The 21,895-nt window shown below is 45.8% G+C and overlaps 1 protein-coding gene across 12 annotated transcripts in view; it reads right to left on the bottom strand.

Annotated features, from left to right (window-relative positions):
• The window catches only part of PTPRT (protein tyrosine phosphatase receptor type T), a 1,113,287-nt gene that overhangs the window by 159,121 nt on the left and 932,271 nt on the right, over positions 1–21,895 (bottom strand). For all 12 annotated transcript variants that reach the window (XM_043479842.1, XM_043479836.1, XM_043479841.1 and 9 more), the window contains one exon: positions 11,540–11,675. In XM_043479842.1, coding sequence (XP_043335777.1) covers positions 11,540–11,675 — 136 coding nt within the window. The remainder of the gene's footprint in view (positions 1–11,539; positions 11,676–21,895) is intronic.

The raw sequence follows: 21,895 nt of genomic DNA on the forward strand, positions 1-21,895 counted from the left end.
AAGTCATTCCCTTCAAACCCTAGCCAAAGTACGGATTCATGAGAAAAGTCACTTACTTTTTAAGCCACTAAATTTTGGGAAGCACTTTGTTACATTACTGGGAGAAAACTGGAAGAGCATTTAAATCTCATCATCAAAGAGCACTGTGCTAAGAGAGAAGAATTGCAAACCTCAGTTTGAACAGACTACAACTTGAATAAACTCTCTGCGCCTTCCTTTTATTATCTGATTCTTAGGTGAGTTGAACTAAATCATGAATTTTCAAACAACACATTCTCAGGATTCTGCAGACTCACTGTAATGAGGGAGCATGTGGGGTTACTGAATAGGTAGGGTTGCTGGCCCTCTGCCAGCCACCAAAGGCAGAGCTTCTCCATTTTAATCTGTTTCATAAATTGGCATGTCACTTAAGATTTCACACGACTAAAAAACAGATTCCACTCTCCAAAAGAATGGTTGAAAAATCACTGCCTGCAGTCTTTCTCTGATGTCTCTTCTAGCTCTTGGCTTCTGAACAATTAAAAAAAAAAAGGAAAACTCAAGTAAGTCTGTGATATTCCCTTTGTTAGAACTTTTCTTGTTTTGTAGGAAAATAAATAGGAACACTTTTCTTTTACTGACTTAATTATACTGACAATAACTAATACATTTGTGGACTGAGAAAACTTGCTGAATAATTCAGGTCCTCAAAGACCCATCTAAGTAGGCAAGAAGAATGTGCTCCCGTCTTGAGTTCTGTGGTTAATTCCAATTGCTATCCAGTATGGTTGACACAGAAAGATGTGGTCTTTACATCCACAGGGTGGGAATGTGACCTCAAAGCCCCAAGTTTCCCCCTCTTAAGTAGGAACCGGCCAAAGCCCCCAAGGTAAGCCCACCCCTAGGCTTTCTCTCATTTATCAGGAGAGCCAGATTCTATAGGTCCAGAAGGAAAGTGACATCTGAATGCCAAGACACCATGGCAGAAGGGAAGTTCTATGCCTCCTTGGGAGGCCGAGCTGGGGAAACCACAGTCAGCAAATCTGGTTACTCATAAAACCGTTCATTATCTTTGGCAAAATGAACAGTGGCCCCAGATGGGAGAAAGGGGTGAAGAACTTCCAACGATGGGTGGGATCTAGAGCAGCCCACACAAGTCATCCAATCCCCTCTACCAACCATGTGCTGTGTTGTGCAAAGTCACTTAAGTCGGTTCCGATTCTTTGCGACCCCCATGGACAGTAGCCCGTGAGGATCCCCTGTCCATGGGATTCTCTAGGCAAGAATACTAGAGTGGGTTCCCATTTCCTCCTCCGGGGGATCTTCCCAACCTAGGGATTGACCCCAAGTCTCTTGTGTCTTCTGAATGGGCAGGCGGGTTCTTTACCACTAGTGCCACCTGGGAAGCCCATACAATACAGGTTGGCATTCTTCTTCTTCACTGGGGGCTCTGTGGACCAGAGCCTCCGAATATGATTCCTCAGGGGCAGAGAGTTCAGGCTCCATTTGATAAAGACTCACAGACATCTCTATTCTCTATATTGTCAAGAACACTGGACTGAGAATGGAGAGGCCAGTGTTCTGATCTCAGTTCTTTCATTTGCATGCTGTGAGGTTACCGCTCACTCGATCTAATATTTTGTGTATTTTGGGACCAACTAGCTGCAAGGCCTCCATCCTAAGCCAGGATTTTTTCACTGTCAGCAGCTCCAAGCTGCACTCTTGGGTCTCAACATTCACGACCTCTGGTGCTCTGCTCTCAACCTTCAGGATGCCTCTCTGCCTGGGCCACCTCCTCATGATAACATGCTTCCTCACCCTTTGATTCACCTCTTCCAAGTGGCTGAGTTATCCTGGATGTCACCAAAAGCCACTGTGATCCCTGACCAATCTTCAAGGCAACCCCAGAATGATAGAAGCTGGCAAGCATCTATTAATTGAATTTGTTTTCAAATTCAATTGCAGGGTCTTCCAGGGCAAGGATTACAGTTCTTTACTCTGTGATCAAAACACAGTATACATGTGTCCTTTCTCTCAGGCTTGAAGAAGATTTACTGAAGGTCTAAATTTACAAGGATACAGTGATATTGCAAGTAACAGATTGCCTGAGACCAAAGATTCTGAGCAGGAAGACAGCTGTGCTTAGAAAAAAACCCCAAACTTTATAAATCACATACTGCAGACTCTTTTCAGCTGGCTGACAAGAATGACTTGAGGCATAGCTTCCTTTTGTTTCATACTATTTAAACAAGACTAAGTTGTCTACTTAACCATCCATTTAACCATCTACCTGTCCATCCATTTCTTAAACCCACCCATTCATTCTTCCATCCATCCATCCATTCACTCATCCATCTGCCTCCATCCACCCATCCTTCCACCCACCTATCCACCTACTTAAAAATCTGTACATCTATTTATCCATTTAGATCATAACTCCACACACTCATCTATTCATCCATGTACTCATCTATTCATTCATCCAACAATCCATCCATCATCCACTCATCCACCTTTCCACCAGTAATTCAGCTAAAACTTTTTAAGGGCCTATTAAATGATTGTCTCTGCCAACTACCAGAGGTAGAAAGACAAATGCCATCTTAATCCAGCCAGTATGTCTGATGGGAGAGTGAGACAAGAAATACAAGTTAGATGATAATTAATAGCTACCACTTAAATAGTAGGAGCTCACTTACGTGTCAGGTGCCGTTCTTAGTACCTTATGTGAACTGTTTTATTTAATCCTCACTAGAAGTATTATTATCTATAGTTCACAGATGAGTAAAGTGAAGCTCAGAGAGGTTAAGTTTACATAGTTGGAAATGGCAACCCATTCCAGTATTCTTGCCTGGAAAATTCCATGGACAGCAGAGCCTGGCAGGCTACAGTCCACAGAGTCACAAGAGTCACATCTGACTTAGCGAACAGAACGCCACTACTACCACCACCAAGCAACATGACAAGATTAGAATCTAAGAAATCTAACTTTAAGAGCCTTCATTAACAACCACCATGTTGTTACCGTCTGGAGTGACACATGGTATGAGGCAGTAACACAAGGAGCCGTGGGACCATATTTGGGGGTGAGGGGTGGAGCATGGAGAGGCAATTTGGTTTAAAGTCTGTGATGCCTCAGTTGTAAAGTCGAGGAACACCCAGATGGAGGAGGAGGGAGGGTACTTCCAGGCTAATGAATATGTGTCTAAAGAATGGGCGGGTGGTTATCAAGGTGGAAATGTCAAGATGCTGACAGGTATATTCAAAATGAATAAACAAAAAGGACCTCCTGTATAGCACACGAAACTCTACTCAATGTTATGTGCCAGCCTGGATGGGAGGGGGGGTTTGAGGGAGAAGGGCTGTATATGTATGACTGAGTCCGTTCGCTGTTCGCCTGTAACTATCACAACTTTGTAAATCGGCTATACTCAAATACAAAATAAAAAGTTTAAAGTTTGGGAGGTGGTGGGAGAAGATGTCGGCAGAGCCTAGTTCCCAAAGAACTTAAGTTGCTTACTGTCAATACCACAGGTCCCAGGGAGAACCGAAAGGACCAAGTGGCCAAATATTTTTCTAGATGGATGATTATGGCAGGAGTTTGAGAAAACAGTTGAAGGAGAGAGGGACTGGGGTTGTGAAAGCTGCTCTAAGAGTCAAAGCAAGAGACGTTGGGGGCAGATCTTGAAATCGCTCTGAGGAAGGAGAAGAGGTGAATGTGAAAGGTGGTGAAAACACAAAAGCAATAGGTGATTAAATGTGAGCCATTTTAAGACATCCAAGGTTGGTGGCTCAGATGATAAAGCATCTGCCTGTAAGGCAGGAGACCCGGCTTCCATCCCTGGGTTGGGAAGATCCCCTGAAGAAGGCAACCCACTCCAGTATTCTTGCCTGGAGAATCCAATGGACAGAGGAGCCTGGAGGGCTACAGTCCATGGGGTCTGCAAAGAGTTGGACATGAGTGAACGACTGACACTTTCCTTTTCCAAGGTTCTAACTTGAGTGGCTACCCAAGTGAGTGCAAACAGAAGAAGGACTAACTTCCCAGGATGTGGAGTAAGGAGCAGTTTAGAATGGGGTAGACAAAACAAGATAATAAGTTTATTAGGGGATGCTTTCCACCTCGACAAACCATTCAAAATTATGTCATGCAATTCATCATATCAGCAAATCCTGTTTTACATTTTACCCAGGTTAGGTGGTGTTAAGAGGGTGGAGCCTGTCATCAGACTGGCCAAGTTTCAGACCCAGCTCCGCTGCTTATCAGTTATGTGATTTGGGGCAATTTCCTTAAACTCCATATGCTTCACTTTTGTCACCTGTAGCACAGTACAATCTAACAGTGACCCTGCCTCTTCGGCTGACCCAGAAGTTATCTTTTCCTTTTGCCTCATTGTCTTTTTTTCCCCCCAGGATAGATAGGTGTTCCCTGAATCTCAGATCATGGTACATCTTTCACAAGCTGCCCTTCCAGCCTTAATACCTCCCACCACAGGGCTGGGTTTACCCTTGATGCTCAATGTTGATATTTGGCTCTGTAATCTGAGTGAAGCTTTCTTGCCCAAGAGATGGAGTGCAATCGTGGACTCCATCTGTTCTCATTTCACTGGGATTCAACATGTTCTTAGGGAATCCCCAGTATCTGCAAGGCACATTTGTGATAAGGATGAATAAGAACAGGCAGCTGATGGTCCACTGAAGAAGAAAAGCTGTGAATACAAACAAGTATAAGGCAGAACATGACAGGGATCCTCACAGAGAGAACCCCAGATGGTGAAGAGACTGTATCTAGACTGAAGGTCAAAGGGTTTACTGGAGAAGGTGTCTTTTACATTCGACCTTAAACATGGGTAGGATCTGGTAGACAGAACTGAGGAACACACAGGCATTGAAAGGGGAGCAAACTTCACAAGCCAACGTATAGGAGTGGGGTGAGACTTAAGGAAATCTGCCAGAATCACTGTGAGCAAGGGGACAGTGTAGCTTCAGAGCTTTCTGGATGACCTATTAAGTGCGTGCATCCTCCCTCATTTGCTCCCCATGAACCACTGATATTGGGGAGGAGAAGCCAATGAAGGGTTTTAGAATGCAGGTTTGGGAGTCCAAGTTTCATTTCTGAAAGATCACCGAGGCTACAGAGTGGAGGATGGGTTGGAGGGGTGGGGCCAGAGTCAGAGAGACAGGAGGAGGGTGGGGAGGAGACTCCTACAGCAAAGCTACAGAGGCCTCCACCAGGGAGGAGGCAGTGGAGAGCAGGAAAGGAGATGATGTGACCAAGAGAAAGCAAAGACGCAGGGTCAGAAGTACTGGAGTGATGGAATCCCATTGGTCTGGCTGATGGACAGGGTGTACCTGTCACTAAGATGGGGACACACGATTGGGAACAGGCTGATGATTTTAGCTTTGACCATAAACACTTTGAGGGTAAATATCAAGGAGCAGATGATACAGGGTAGTGGAGATCTGGTGAGAGAGAGAGTCAAAGCAGAAGGCCGGCTGTCCCAGGCCAGTTCAGTCCACAAAACGATAAGCAGCGTGTTGTGTGATAAACGCACAACTGGAGATCTATGCATCTGACACAAGGCTGTATGCAGCGGGGGGACCACTGGATCTTCTTAGGATGGGGGTTGTAGGAAGACTGCTCAGAGAAGGTAATACTTGAAGGAATTCTACTTGGAAGAACTTGGGGCTGAGAGAGAGTAACAGGGGCCTTGCAGGTGAAGAGAGACGCCTGGACATTCGATTCAGGGAAATAGCATGCACCAAGGCAGAGAACAGGAGAAAATGATATGAATCTGGGTCACCTCTGTCCTATTCCAGGATTCACTTTTCTACCAGTCTCCATGCACTGCTAGGACAGAAATTAACAGCAAGGGTCCTGGAGTCACAGAGCCTGGGTTTATATTTCAACTTTGCCTAAGACCTTGGTTAACTCATAAAAACCTTTATGAACTTCAGTTCCCACTTTTCAAAAAACAGAGTTCTATCTTCTACGATTATTCGTTGAATTAAAATCAGAGCATGGCAGTAGTTGCAGCAGTTCAAATGGAAAACAAACAAATTAATCAGGTCAGAGTGTGTGTGTGTTGATGACGGCACTGCCTTCGGCATATTGGTCACGGGGTTGGCGCTGACTTGGTACACTTGATGGTCATGTGTGAGATGAATATCCCTGTTGATATTATGCACTACAGTGCTGTTAGAAGGTACAGGAAGTAAAGCCTGTCCCAACCATCAGCTCATTTGATCCTTAGAGCAGCTACGTGAGATTGGCTGCATCTCACAGATGGGAGAGCAAAGGTTGAGCTTTGTTACATTGCTTCTCCAAGGTTAGCAGCAGATACATGGGGCTGTAGAGATTCAGACTCAGTTTTTCTGTATCCCAGTACACAGCTAACAAGACGTCTATACTCCCTAGACTGGGAGCTACTGGGAAGTGAAAGTGTTAGGCGCTCAGTCATGGCTGACTCTTTTCGACTCCATGGACTGTAGTGTGCCAGGTTCCTCTGTCCAAGGAATTGTCCAGACAAGAATACTGGAGGGCAGACACAAATCACGGAGAATCAAGGTACAGCAAGAGATGCACGTTTCTCTCAAAGCAGAGCCTCATATTTCAAACTCAAGACACTCCAAACGCACTCATGGTTAAGGTACTGTCTGGACAGGCAAAGTACGACTGGCAGTAAGTTCAGGTTGGACCAGGAAGAGCTGGGCAGGGCGAGGAGACAAGGAGATGGGGGTGGATGGCACTGTGTGTGGTGAAGGATTTTGAAACTAACTGCCTAAAATTTGCTTAGTTTCTGCCTAAAATTTGAAAAGTAAGAAGGGATGGAGAGGTTCATGTAGAACACACACAAGTCTTGAGGTACAGATCTACCAAGTTATCCTGCTTAACCTGGCTCCATGTTTTCCCATCCAGAAGTGTATCGCTATGTATGTGCTGCCTTGGAGGACCACACTCAAACTTCAGGAAGTGTGTCCCAAGGAATAAACGATGATAGGAAGCTTGTAGGCATATGCAGTATGTCCATGTCCTACAAACAAACATTTCAACATCAAACTTTCCATATGTGAGTGGCTAATAAACACTTTCAACCATCAAGAAACACTTATTAATGTGGTGGTCCCTAACCTTTTTGGCACCAGGGTCTGGTGTTGTGGAAGAAATTTTTCCATGCTCCAGAAAGGTAGGGGGATGGTTTGGGGATGATTCAAGTGAATTACATATATTGGACACTTTATTTCTAAACTGATGCTGCTGCTGATCTGACAGGTCCATAGTCCAGATGTTGGGGACCCCTGGGTTAAGGCACTAAGGCTGGATCTTTCCACCTCAATTTGCATTGAAGGCAACCAGGGCTCTGTAACATTGAGCCAAGGGACCAGAGAGGTGGCTTAGCAACTCCTTGGCTGCCCCTTTCTTTGAGAGAAGATGTCCAGTAATTTGAAGGGAGGAGGTCAGGGCAGAAGATGACCAGGACTGCAGAGATGACAGTTTTTCTTCATTTCAGGACTCAACAGGGTGCTTATGAAGAGGAAGTGTGTTTGACTACATGAAGGCATGCACCAATCCATTCTAGACTGTTTCTGAGGTCTAGATGTGACCAACAAGCCAGGAGAAAAAGATGGAGACATTATACAGTGAGAACCTAAGAATGGATGTTTTGCAATGAGCTTGGCTAGAACCACACAGGCTAGAAACACACACTCTGTCAGAACGGGCTCCAAGTTCCATCTTATAATGCTCATGCAACCCTCCAAACAGATACAGACCTGATTCTGTATCATCCTGAATTCAAAGAAGCCCAGTCCAAACAGCCAAAGGTACTATTAAAAGAAGTCCAAAGTTGAATTTGCATCTTTTTCAAACTCGAAGGGAATTCTGTTTGAATGGATCACCAACATCTCATATCTCCTTCTGCAACCTTGCATCTTTCCATATGCCCTCCAGCCATTACAAAAAAAACCAAACAACAACAAAACATTCCTCAGGGTATGTTGATCTCTCTCTCTCTCTCTCTCTTCCCTTCTCTTTCCCCAGTCTTCTAAATGTAAATTGACTTCACTAAACCTTTTCCTTGGTCATCTGCATCTTTAGCCCTTTCTAGGCCAGCTTTCTAGTTCAGTACAACACACACACAACACCTAATCTAAGAAAAAGACTCTCAGTGGACAGTGACAGATAAGCCCCAGTGCCTGTAGGGGGAAACTAGGAGTGTCTGAAGTGGACTGGAAACACTTGGTTGCAGCTCTGGGAAAGACTTTGAGTCAGCTGAATCCACTGGGATCGGAGGAAACGGAGCCACCATGCCCATGTCCATGGAGGTTACAGTGAAGACCTAGCTCAAGCCAGTGCAGGAAGTGTGGCAGGCATTCAACTTCCGAGAGCTCCTGGAAGCAGAAACGAACTCAAGCTCACGAAGGGACGCTGAAGAGATACTGACCCTAAGACTCTGATTTGTGATGGTTTTTTACCTATTATTTTGGGGTTTCTTTTCCTTTGATTATCTAATCCCTTTAGATGGCTGTGGACAGCACTCCCAGATGGTACAGTGGAAAGAATCTGCCTGCCAATGCAGGAGACACAGGAGACATGGGTTTGATCCCTAGGTTGGGAAGATCCCCTGGAGGAGGAAATGACAACCCACTTCAGTATTCTTTCCTAGAGAACCCCATGGACAGAGGAGCCTGGTGGGCTGCGAAGAGTCGGACATGACTTTGGCAATTGAGCACACAATACACATGGACAGCGTTCTGGTGGGCAGTAAGTAAGTCAGGGACAGACTCAACCTTCCAGTGACGTTTACCCCGTATTTATACATGGGGTTGGGGTCAGAAGAGGGAACGGAGCCCCTCAAGCTCTTCACTGTCCTTTGGGCAAGGGGTTAGCGGAAAGAGTTAAACATAGCAGGCTTATGTTTCTCTTTTTCTCCCTTTCCCCTCTCCACTCCTCCCTTTTCCAGTCCATACCCATTTGTAAAATATGACCATCAACTAGGCCAGAAAAACATCTTATTTTCTCCGAAAGATGCTGTATAGGCAAATGCTGATCGGCACCCCCGCCCACCCCCTGGCTCACTGCCACAACATCTGAGATTTGCCTCTTGGGAGGAAATGGTGATCAGGTGACGCCTGTTGATTGGGACTGATGGATGGTTTTGATAGAACTGAGAGCTGATGAAGATACTCAGAAAAGGATAAGACCACACAAAGGGCTCACTTTATTTCTGCTCTCATCCTGAAACTAGAAAGCCCCTCCCTCCCTCCCGGAAAGTCACACATTTCAGAAATAGCTGCTGAGAGGGAAGTGAAATTTCTTCACAAGCTCACAGACGATGGTGACGTGGGTTAAGCCAGGCTTTAGAAAGAGCAAAATTGGAAGAGCATATCTGACTTACAAATCAGTGGCAAAGAATAAGAGCCTCCAGGGTCTATCAAAGAGGAATGCAATTCTATTAAATGAGTTACTTTTTTCAAAGAGACTCTCTCAAACTCACCTCTGTCTTTAAAGCATCCGAGACTCTAAGAATGCATCGAGGATCTTATATGTGCAAAGTGCTCACTGCCTCCCAGAGAAATCAAATCTCATGTTTGACCTCCTCCAATAGCATCTGGCTTGTCACTGAGACATAACACATAGCCTGGCTTCACAGATGATGATGACGACTCTGGGGGCTCCTGACCCCCAGTATTAACATGGACCTTCCTTCTCCCTTGCCTCTCCAACCAGAAAATCAGTAGCTGGATGAGAATCTTAATTCTTCTGTCATTCTGCTGGGAGCCTGAGGAAAAGAATGATCCTATAGAACAGACATGTCAAGAAAGAACAGATCCTGGGACTTCCCTGTGGCTAAGACTCTGTGCTCCCATTGCTGGGGGCCTGGGTTCAATTCCTGGTCAAGGAACTTAATCCCACAATCTGTAACTAAAATATCCTTCTAAGACTGGGTAGTAGTCATAGTGTTAGTCACTCAATTATCTCTGAACTCTGTGCGACCCCACGGACTGTAGCCCGCCACGTCCCTCTGTCCATGGGATTCTCCAGGCAAGAATATTGGAGTGGGTTGCCATGCCCTTCTCCAGGGGATCTTTCCAACCCGGGGATTGAACCCAGTCTCCTGCATCGCTGGCAGATTCTTTACCATCTGAGCTACAGGGCAGCCAGCTAAATAAATAAATATTTAGAAGAAAAGAAAGAATAGGTCCTACCAATAAGATGTCCTGATTAAAGCAGGTCCTGGCTGACTCAGAATGGAACCATGTGACATAGAGACATTCTGGAGCCAGAATGACTAAAAGAAGGCTGATAACTAGCAGAGTGGAAATCAATGGCTGGAAATAAGGACACAGTCTTTATTTTTTTTTTTTACTTTGTGCATTTCTGTTTATGGGACTCCTTAGAGTAGAAGCTGGAATTTGTCTTTGGGGCATTCCGTCTTTGTTCTGCTGGGAACAAGTTTCATGAGCTGGTTTTGTCCCAGGGATGGCAGCAGGTCCCCAGTCCTCATTACTGGGCTTGTCTTGAACTCTGAGTAACCAAACCCAGAGTTTCAGGCTGAGGAGTTAAATAGTTTGTTGAAGAATACAAATATAACTCTTTAAACTGGGGGCAGGGCAGGTTGCAGCACATGTCCTTATAATGTAGATAAGTGTTTTGTTTGCTTTGGCAGATTGGGGAGTGGGAGGGTGGAGACCAAGATTGGAATCCTGGCATTGAAACTGAGATGGGCAGCAGGCATGGGGACACAGTGGCTAATGTGTGAAGGTGGGAGGACCCCCTATTTAGAAGAACCAGCTAGCTCCGCACTCCAGGGACAGTGAGAGCTGATACTCACCCATCTTCCCTGATGCATATTTCCCTTTCCTCTCTTCAACTCCCTGGGTGGTCCTCAAACCTTGTGAATGCCTGATAAACACATGATGTCAGCATAATGAATTTAGGGGATCAGGAAGGAACCTGGATCCTGGCTTTCATGAGCAATGTGTGCAACAAGAGATAACTGTGCCTTGACCAGAGGCGCCAGGAGGATACCTGCTGAGAGGCGACAAGCACCAAGAATCCAGCAGGGAAGGTTTGATGGGACATGGAGCAGGAAGGAGACTTCCCTGAGGGCTGTCACACCATCAGAGGCTCTACCCTTTGAAGCAGAGGCACACTGTTCCTTGACCAAAGACAAATCGGGGATGGATGAAAGTGAGAGGAATGAAACACGGCTTTTCTGCGTCTGTCTTTGTAGGCTCATCTGTGTCCCTGCGGCTCCCCCGTAATCCTGATGATGTGACCAATCACAACAGAGCAGTTATCTCTGAGGAGCATCATACACCAAGGAACACCTGCCCCGCGAGACACTGGCCATCCTGCCGCTGCTCGCCACGCAGGCAGCACACACCCGTCGGACAACAACACGATGAACCACAACTGGCCCCAAATTTCAGGACCTCAACAGTTGCACCAGGAGGTCCCTGCTCGGAAGTGGTCAGTGAGAACTGACTTGGCCATATGGCGGTGTTGGGGCCGCTTAGGGTTGGCAGAGTCTGCAGGGTAGCAACCCACACTCACCTCCTCTTGATGGTGAGCATCACGCCCAGGAGGATGATGGTGAACATGAGCAGGCCAGCGATCACGCCGGCCATCTTCACGGTGTTGTCCACCTGCTTCTCCGGCTCCACAGTGTTGGAGTTCTGAGTGGATGCACCTTGGAGGCAAAGGTGAAGAGGAGAGATATTGAAAAGGCTCACAAATGTGACTAGACACAATCATGGTGACGACAGCTTCCATTTGCTGAGTGCTAACTATGTGCCAGGCACTGTGCTGAGGTCACCACACACACTGACCCAGTTAAACACTTTTGAGCATTAATTCCTCGTGAGGTTGGGGTTATTATAGCCTTTTTTTGCATATGAAGAAACTGAGGTGCAGAGAAACTGAGTGAGCTTCCCGAGGTTATACAAATACTGTGCTGGAGGCACCCTTCTTCTCCTCTCATGAGATCAAGCAGATGATTTTTGTCCCTCATACCATTCTGTCCCTAGGATCAAACCATGGGAATACAGTTTGATCCTTAGGCTCATGGAATTATTCCAAACCCTGCTTAATTCTTTCCAGTAAATGGTGAAAACAACAGCCTTGGGTAGCACAACTGAAATCACTGAATTTTTCAAGATAAAAACATAATGCTTTCATTTTGCACCTTATATGAAACAAATGATGCAGAAGATATCTAGTGTACTAAAGAGAACTGCTTTGGATTCAGAAAACACTTAAATCCGCTAACTCCATTTAAATTTAATGTTGATGTTACCAGCTTTGCCAGTACTCACTCACTGACCCAATTCCATGTCAAGGAAAACTAGGAATTGGGCACTTACTACATCCTCAGCCCTCTGCTGAGCCGTTTCATGGATCCAGCTTGGACAATCCTTGCAAATGTTCCCCGAAGTATCTATGGATTGTCCCATTTTATAGATGAGAAAACAAAGGAACTAGCTAAAAGTCATGTGGGCTGATAAAGCACAGAGCCAGGACTTCATTGGTTTTTTGACTTTTAAGTGTAGGTTTCAGAAGTCAGAAGCCTTGAGTTCAACTTTCAAGCCCCCTAGTCCCCCAATCCTACTCCTCCCAGACAACCACTTGCTAAGGCCATAGCAACATTCAGGAGCCAGAGAATGCCTAAGCCTGGCCTCTTCATGCGATGACCTGGGGAGAGAGGCAACCTGTCATTCCAGACACCTGTGTGAACCTTCTGGAGTGTGGTTCAGGATTAATACCACTGTGAATTCCTCCCAAGGATGCCAGGTCTGTGTGAGGCAGGTGATGTCCAAAACATCCTTTCCCTGACCCATCCCTACCTTTCTACCAACATCAGCACCAGCTCATCCTTTATCAGTGACGCTGCCTTCCCTGGCTGCCCCGGGAGAGTTCCTCTCCAAATTCTGCTAACACTCTGTAACACTTGGTGCATCTCAGTGTGCTGGTATTATTAGTTATTTGTTTCCCCATCTGTCTCCTTCAGTGGTCTGCAAGCTCCTCGGGGGCAAGATGATGCCGTCTTTATCTTTGTTTCCTCATGTCAGTGCAGGGTCTGGCTTGTAATAGGTGTTCCCTTAATGTCTGTGGTGGTTTAATGTTTAGCTGAGGGGATGATAGCTCTACCCACACACATTTGTTCTCATGAAACCAAATTGAGTTTCTCCTTTTTTACAGCCCTGTGTTCACAGAACTCGGCTGAATTGAAGGGATACTAATGCCCACAAGCTATGATTCTGATTCTCCAAACTCACAGATGTTTCACAACAGCCCATCAGCACAGCCCCCTCCTCCTGTAGTCATGCGGTTCCTTCACTACAGCACTTTCCCCAGACTCTGTTGTAACTTAGAAAAGCTGGGTTGACTTTGTCTCCAAGACTAAGAGCAGAGAGAGTCCTAGTTATCTCTCTAAAGTCATTGTCTACACAGGCCTTCCTCCTCATCACTGTTGCTTTACAGATGATGGGTGAATGACGTCAAGGCGAGTGGACCACAGCTGTTCACCTCATTTATTCGTTCAGTCATTCCTTAATTGGCTACTGGGCACCCGTGTTCTGTGAGCCCAACTAAGACATCAATGGGGTCAGAGCTCCTTCTTCTGGCAGGACTTACAAGTACGGGATTTTACTCAGTTCCCCTCAGCAGCTAAAGACAAAAACCCAGCTCATCACATTGTAGGATGGTCTGAGCAGGCTCTGCCTATCAACTCCACCAAAGAACGCCTGGCGGAGAATTGGCCGACCGTTTAGGAAGGGGCGGGGGAGGGGGGTGCGGTAAGAAGGCGATTCAAGGGGGGAGGATATATGCATACATAGAGCTGGCTCACTTTGTTGTAGAGCAAAAACTAACACGATGTTGTAAAGCAACTGTATGCCAATAAAAAAAGGAAATTAGAAGGGAAATATATGTTTATGGTATTTTAAGCTTGGAAGATACTCTACAAGAGGAGGAAGTTAAAATACAGGTCTGAAGCTCTTAAAGGAGGTCTAAGCTGGAGGTAAGAATGTGTGAGTCATATGCATGTAGATGACATCTGAAGCATGGGGGCTGATGAAGTCAGCCGGGGAAAGAATGAAGAGTGGATGGAGAAGATGGTTCAGACAGAGACTTAAGGGTCTGTAATATTCAGTAAGCAGGCAGAGGAAGACAAGCCTGCATAGGAGGCAGAGAAGGAGTGGACAGACAAGTGAAAAAAAAAAAACCCAGGAGAGTATAGTGTCCTAGAGCCAGGGGAAGAGGGGGTTTCAAGAAGGCAGGAGTAATCAACCATGTCAAATGCTGCTCCTAGGATAGAATCTAGCTCTCTACTCAAAAGAAAGTGAAGATCTTGGATGAGTATTAGAAAACCTTTCCCAAGTAAACTCCAAGATGTTCCTAAACAGAAGCACCTTCAGAGGTGACCATGAATCAACAACGGAACACACCTGAGGGTCACAGACAACCATGCAAGATATTCAGAGAGGCCATCTGAAAGGCCACAGCCCAGCGGTTTAGACAAATTCCATGAGTTCAGCTCACAGGCATCAGAACTGAAATCCCAGACTTTGCACAGTGAGGTTATCAGGAGCAGCCACATCTGGCTGGTCCAACTAGAACTCTACATACAGGACTTGCCCCAGGACGTGGTGAATTCTGTTTCCCTTCAGCATCCTCTTCAGGGCCCTGGCTTGAGCCAGCAGAGATGAGGCCCTCTGTTCACAAGGAAAGCCTGCTGACAGTGTCTGAAGGCAACACAGGTGTGCAGGGACTGGCTTTGGGACCAAAGGCCAGATAGCATTTACCTGTGGTTCCTGCCTCTGCAAGGAAGAAGATGGGGAGAGAGTCAGAACGGGCTAGTCCTGCCCCCATGGCAGACTCAGGAGTTGTGTCCCCAGGGCTCACAGTGTGAGGACAGATGAGAACCTGCAATTGGACTTACAGGAAACAGATCAGGGTCGACTAAAGATGGGATCTCCTAGCAATGCAACCAGCTCTTTTAGGCAGGTACTGAGCACCTCATCAAATGGAAGCTCAGTTATGACTATTTTTAAAAATTCAGTCTAAACATATCAATCCACTGAAAAAAGAAAGTGAAAGTGCTTGTCACTCAGTCTTGTCTGACTCTTTGCAACACCATGGACTGTAGCCCACCAGGGTCCTCTGTCTACGGAATTCTCCAGTCAAGAATTATGGATGTGGGTAGCCATTCTCGTCTCCAGGGGATCTCCCCAACCCAGGGATCAAACCTGGGTCTCCCGCATTGCAGGCAGATTCTTTACCATCTGAGCCACCAGGGAAGTCCATTTTCACTAGTCCATTACTAGGTGACAAAAAAATGTAAGTCATTTAATCTTCACAAAATCTAACACAGAAGATGCTAATTTTACTGTCTCTTTTATTTAGGTTAGGAAACTCCACAAAAGGGTGAAGTGGCTTTTCCAAAGCCATATACTTGGCTTTCAGTTTCAGAGCTGGGATTCTTTGTGCAAGGCTCACCCTCTGTCATTCCAATGAACTGTCCTTGATGCAGTTACTATTCAGGAAATACCAGCTCTGGGTCCCTGTCTGACTCACTGACCAGAAATCCAAGGGGGAACTAGAAGCCCATCAGTAAGATGGTAACTGCATTACTCTTGCCCTAAGCTCACTCTTTTCATGAGAGTCAAACATAGTATCAGTCCCTCATCCCTATGAAGCTCTGTCTCTGGCCCTGGGTGACTTCAGTCTACTAAGTGGGGGTTGGGAGTCTGAGACTGGAGAGGCGAGGGCTTTGGATGCATCCTTGTCATCACTGCCCCCTACTGGGAACCAACCCAAGAATAGTTTGAGTAAGTCAGAACTGGCAAATAGGTGCCAGGTGGTAGATGTATCCAACGGGAGTAGCTTCAAGGCTCTACGTGAGTCCCCTGTGTGATGCACTCATCAAAAAGAATCTTGTGCACTCTGCTGGCACTGAGAAGAGACTTGTTTCCAACACAAGGTTGCCCAACCTCACACCCCCGCCAGCCATGCCCTCCCTACTCTGAGCACTCCCGAAGGCCAGGCAGTCCTCTAAGAGCAGCTGCCACTGTCCCCTGCCCTTGACTCTATCCGCTTGAGCTACAGTGGCTTAGAATCCAGTCCCTCGCTCCTGCTCAGAGTTCACATCTGGCTTTCTATGTGACACCTATCGACTCCTGCATGTGGAAACCTGGCACCCAAGGCGGGGCTCACAGTCTCTTAAAGTCTGCCCCCCTCCCTCGATATCCACTCCATACATAGGCCCAGGTGCCATGTTCTTTTTGCCCCAACCTCCAGCCTCCTCCTAGGATACCAAAAATCATCCCAGTTTATAATCCACAGGGACGCCTGAGACCCAACAAGGACAATGCTTCTCTGTTCTACTCTGCCCTGGGCAGACCACTTTGGTGAGGCTTGTTCATTTGCAGAACCCAACCCCGAAGAGTAGATTGGGGCCAACCTAAGAAAAGATTGTAATGTGGCAGGGTAAAGACAGGACAAGTGGCTTGTCACTCAAAGTGTGGTTCAACGACCAGAAGCATCTGCACCATACCCTATTAGACATGCAGAGTCTGGGTCCCTACGCCAGATCTGCTGAGTCCACTCCTGCATTTGCCAAGGTCTCTAGGTGATTCTTGTGCACATAAAAATCCAAAGATCACTGACTGTGAAGGAATGGCAGTCAGAATTGGGATTTTTCAGCTTAGAGAAGGAAAGATTCAGATGAGACTTATTCTTGCTTTCAAAAAGTTGAAAGGCCATGGTGAAAGATGGAATAGATTTGATCCCTTTAAAGAGCAGGGCTAACACAAACCAGGAGAAGTGACAAGAGTAGAGTGGGGCCAATATAAGAAAAGATTTTAATGTGGCGGCACTCTCCAGCTGAGGCTAAAGCCCAACTCTTTTCAAAGCAGTGCTACAGCATAGTGAGGAGCATGAAGCAGTCATGATTCTAAGTCCCATTTCAGAGTCAGCCCTCCTCCCTTTTCCCTGTCCACTCTGTCTTCACCTGTTCTCATCTCCTGGGCTTCTTAAATGCTTAAGTGAAAGTAGCTCAGTCATGTCTGACTCTTTGTGACCCCATGGACTATACAGTCCATGGGGTTCTCCAGGTCAGAATATTGGAGTGGGTAACCTTTCTCTTTTCTAGGGGATCTTCCCAACCCAAGGATCAAACCCAGGTCTCCCACATTGAAGGCAGATTCTTTACCAGCTGAGACATACTCTTAAATGCTTAGCCAAGCCCTTAATACCTCACTTTCATGGGATGCTGGCCTTTCTTCTCTACTTATAGACCCCACCTTCCACCTCAACCCAGTATTCCTTGATCACAGTGACACTCACGCTCTGAGTGAGTGAAGGTCTCCCTGTTATCCTTAGAGCCATGAGACTTCAGTTGGGCTCCACTCCCCTAACCCCGAGTTAGCGACAACGGCAGGAGAATGTGTCACCAACCACGAAAGGCTCTGTCTGGGCACCCAGTCCCAGCAAGCACAAGGGACTACGTGACCTCTTATACCCCTTCTGAGGATGAAATGCCATGATTTGATGAGCTCGGTCAAAAGCAAGGGGTTTTGAATTAGAAATATATGAGCTTGCACCTGGCTTCCATCACAAACTAGTTATGTGACCTTGATCAAAGCTGTTAACCACAGCATGATGTGATACCTTCTTGATGAAACTGTGAAACAGGAGAGTGAAAAAACTGGCTTAAAACTCAACATTCAAAAAATGAAGACAATGGCATCTGGTCCCATCTCGTCATGGCAAATAGATAGGGAAACAATGGAAACAGTGACTGACTTATTTTTTGGGGCTCCACAATCACTGTAGATGGTGACTGCAGCCATGAAATTAAAAGATACTTGCTTCTTGGAAGAAAAGCTATGAAAAACCAAGATAGCATATTAAAAAGCAGAGACATCACTTTGCCAACAAAGGTCCGGACAGTCAAAGCTACGGTTTCTCCAGTAGTCATGTATGGATGTGAGAGTCAGACCATAAAGAAGGCTTTATAAAGAATTGATGCTTTTGAACTGCGGTGTTGGAAAAGACTCTTCAGAGTCCCTTGGACTTCAAGGAGATTAAACCAGTCAATCCTAAAGGAAATCAGTCCTGAATATTTATTGGAAGGACTGATGCTGAGGCTCTAATACTTTGGCTGCCTGATGCGAAGAGCTGACTCATTAGAAAAAATCCTGATGCTGGGAAAGATTGAAGGCAGGAGAAGAAGGGGACGACAGAGGACAAGATGGTTGGATGGTATCACCAACTCAACGGACATGAGTTTGGGTAAGCTCTGGGAGATGGTGAAGGACAGGGAAGCCTGGTGTGCTGCAGTCCATGGGGTCACAAAGAGTCAGATATGACTGAGCGACTGAACAACAAAGTTCACAGGGATCTCCTAGGGATCAAATGTAATAATGGAGGTAAAAACACTTGATAAACTCTGAGAATCTGCCCACTGATGTGGCATTGTGATGGCATGACCTTAGGACTGGTTCCAGGAGGCAGCACAGTTTTTTGTGTCTGTAAAATGTGGGTGCACAGTGGGGGTTGGGGTGCTGCCTCCTTGTAACATGCTGCCTGGGTTCATCCTTAGGATGAAGGCAGGCAGAGTCCCTGGAGGAATGCCCTTATCTTTTCTCCTCTAGGCAAGACCAGTATCAGGTTTCCATCCAGATGACTTAATGGCAGCAATAACGTAATTTGGCAACAAGGGATTAATAATTCTTTCTCCAAGTACTCTCACTCGCTATAGCCCTAATTCTATAACTTTACTTCAGAGAATTTCCCCTGTAAAGATATGGAGCAAAAAATAGAAGCTGTGGATAAAGAACATCTAATTGCAACTGATAAAACCAAGCGAACCGCAGTGGATGCATAACCCATGCTGGTGATCACTGCTGAAGGCAAAGAAAGGAAGCTGGCTCGCGGGGACACAATTCCTAAAAGCACCAGTCTTTCAAACACACAGTCGCCTCTTCACTATCCAGGGGCATTCATCCCCACATCTTACTGAGCTGGCATCTTACTTATGCCCATCTATTTAATGACTTCTTTTGTTGAAGAGTTTTTCTGTCTTTTCTCTGGCGTTACATGCATCTGGCACCCAGTAGAGAAAAGCTTTGAAATTCTGACTCTGAGATGCTACCTCTGTGCCAGCGAAGGTTTCAAGCATGGCAGGTATCTCTGATGACGGGCATTTCTGCCAAGAGGAGGCAGCAGGGGAAGATGGGGAAGCTGGGCAGGTTTCCGGCTCTTCTAGAGTCAGGTAGGCATCATCCCCCTTCTGATTTTTCCTGGAAGTGAATTCTCAGAATGGTAGGCTATTTTTAAGGTGGACTTGAAGTCCACGATAGGAAAGAAGTTGATAGGAAAGCATCTGGATACTTCATTAGCTTCAAGCCTCTAGACTTTACAAATTGCATCCCAAGGCATTGAGAACATTTGTAATTGTGATCATGAACTACCCTGGCAGTCTTTGAGAACGGAAATTGTAGCAAACAGGAGGGGTGCGAGAAGCCTGGGGAGAAACAAATGCTGTTGTTGACTTTTTTTTTTTTAATGGAAAAATGTAGATTCCAGATATTTCACACAAGTGTGATGTGGATACAGGAAAAAATATAGACTGGATGATTAAATCAGATTATTTTTTCCCCTTACTGTTTACTAAAGGAGGGACTAATCACCAGAAACGAGTATGGGCTCCACATCAGTCAGCATCCAACCAGGAAAAAGGAAACTGCTCCAAACATTTAAACCAGAGTGAATTTACTAGAGAACTGGATACTCAGAGATCAGGAGAGGATGGTGAGCAACCCAGAAGGTAGCAACCTCAGGGGCCATTACCCAGCCCAGACTGGAGAGACAAAGGCTCTTCAGAGCCCAGAGGTAAGGGCCACCCAATAGAAGCTGGGACTCCAGTAGACCTATGGGAGGCTGGAGCCACAGAGAGGACACAGTCACTGCCAAAGAAGGGGCCTGAGGCCAAGAGGGAGAAGGCTTCTCCTTCCTCTCGCCCTACAACCTTTGTCTCCTCCTGGCCACGCCCAGATACTTGTTGACATGGGGCCCAGGAAACACAGCCTATGGGGGTCACCTGCACAGCAGGGGCAAGCAAAGGATGGATGTGAGACCAAATGGCTCCAGGGCCAGCATGGGCTTCCTACTTCCTGTGACCACGGGATGCTTAGGTTCACCTCACTGCTGCTTTTGAGAGGTGTCTGGACTTGTGATTCAGGAAAAATGTCCAGTACTGTGTCTTCACTGCAGCACAGTCGTGGCCAAGGTGCAGAAATAGTGACTGGCTTTCAGGATAGCCAGGTGTTTGGATTGTATCCAGAAGGTGGTAACAGAGGAGTCTGGACACCTGATCACATGTTAAACAGCTGTGTTATTTATAATAAAGAGCTGACAGGTATTTGGAGCTTCCACTATGAGCCGGGCTGCTGTGTTAAGCCCTTCCCATATGCTATCCCTTTTAATCCACACTACCACCCCACGAAGCAGGTTTTACTGGTATACCCATTTCAGAGACGGGGAACCTGAGGCTCAGAGAGACTAAATAGCGGAAGCAAGTGGCAGGGATGGGATTTGAACCCTAGCAGTCTGATACAGAGTTTATTCTCTTTAAAACACTTTTCTATTCTGCTATTTCCTCAATAAACAGGGAAAAGGATTGTTCAGCAGAGAAATCTGGTTGTCTTTTCTCAAACACCTGGAAGAAAGAATCAGATTGTTTCTTTAGAGGGTACAGAATCTTACTGTGACCAGCCAGACTAAGACGTTGCTGTATTTATGGCCATCTCTGCTGAGTTGGCCACCCGCTGTGTCCTAAAGTTCTATTTCATACCTGCTTTTCTTAAAGATTATCTCCCCTCATGCCCTTCCAGCAATATATCACATTCTAATATCTAAGGGATGGATGAACATGTCATGCGAATCTTGTTATATGGGCCAAATTATACAGACTTTGCTCAAATGATATTTAAACTTGACCTTTTTAACTTAAGTTTCCCCATCCTTTTCACTTTCCTTGTACATCAACCACCATCTCCAAGCACTTCATACATTGAGTTTAGTTTTATTATTAATCTCTGGGCTTTCTCTATAATATCTTTCTTGATATTTAGCAATCCAAGCATGCCATATAATCCCACAGGGAGACAAGCTAAGCTCAAGTTTAGGCAGCTGTTTTCTGCTTTATTTCCAATACTCTTTTCTTTGATCTCACAATGACTAATTTTTTAAAACTGCTGACTGCTCTCCCCCCTACCTCAGAACAGTGGCCCCCCTCACTAGATCTGGCTGATAATGGACTACTTGAGAAGGATTATTCCATCATTCTTCCAAGTGACATCACCTAGGATGTTTCTCAAGTAATAAATAAATTGCCTCAATTCATCATATGACAGTAATTGCTTTTAGCCAAGATTTAACTCAAAGTCAATGTCAAGTAGCTAGAAAACACTACAGACACTCAGGTTCTTCAAAGACAGCTCCGCCCTTGTTGGGGAAGACCATTTAATAAGTACTGAGTTAAGTGTAAAGTAGATACAGGTTTCTAATATCCCAGACCCCCTCATATTACCTAGCCAGGCTTAAGAGGTTGGAATTGACTTCACAACCTGTACAACTAAAACTGCTAAATATTGCTGACAGAGGTTGACCTTTTTTTTTCAGCCTTAAATGGAGGTGAGCACTCCGTGAGATAGCAATAGCTTTAATTGATTGTTTGAAAGCATTCCGGCCACTCAAATAAATGGTTCCTCAAGCGCTGATTCTGCTTGGTTCCATGCATCTCCTGCCTCTGTGTTTCCAGGTAGACCTTGTTTTACAAAGCAAATGCTCTGTGTAGGTCAAATTCTAATTCAGTTATGTTACAGACAGTAGGAAAGTGGCTATAGA

This window comes from Cervus canadensis, chromosome 10 (genome assembly GCF_019320065.1).
Source record: "Cervus canadensis isolate Bull #8, Minnesota chromosome 10, ASM1932006v1, whole genome shotgun sequence".
NCBI lineage: Eukaryota > Metazoa > Chordata > Mammalia > Artiodactyla > Cervidae > Cervus > Cervus canadensis.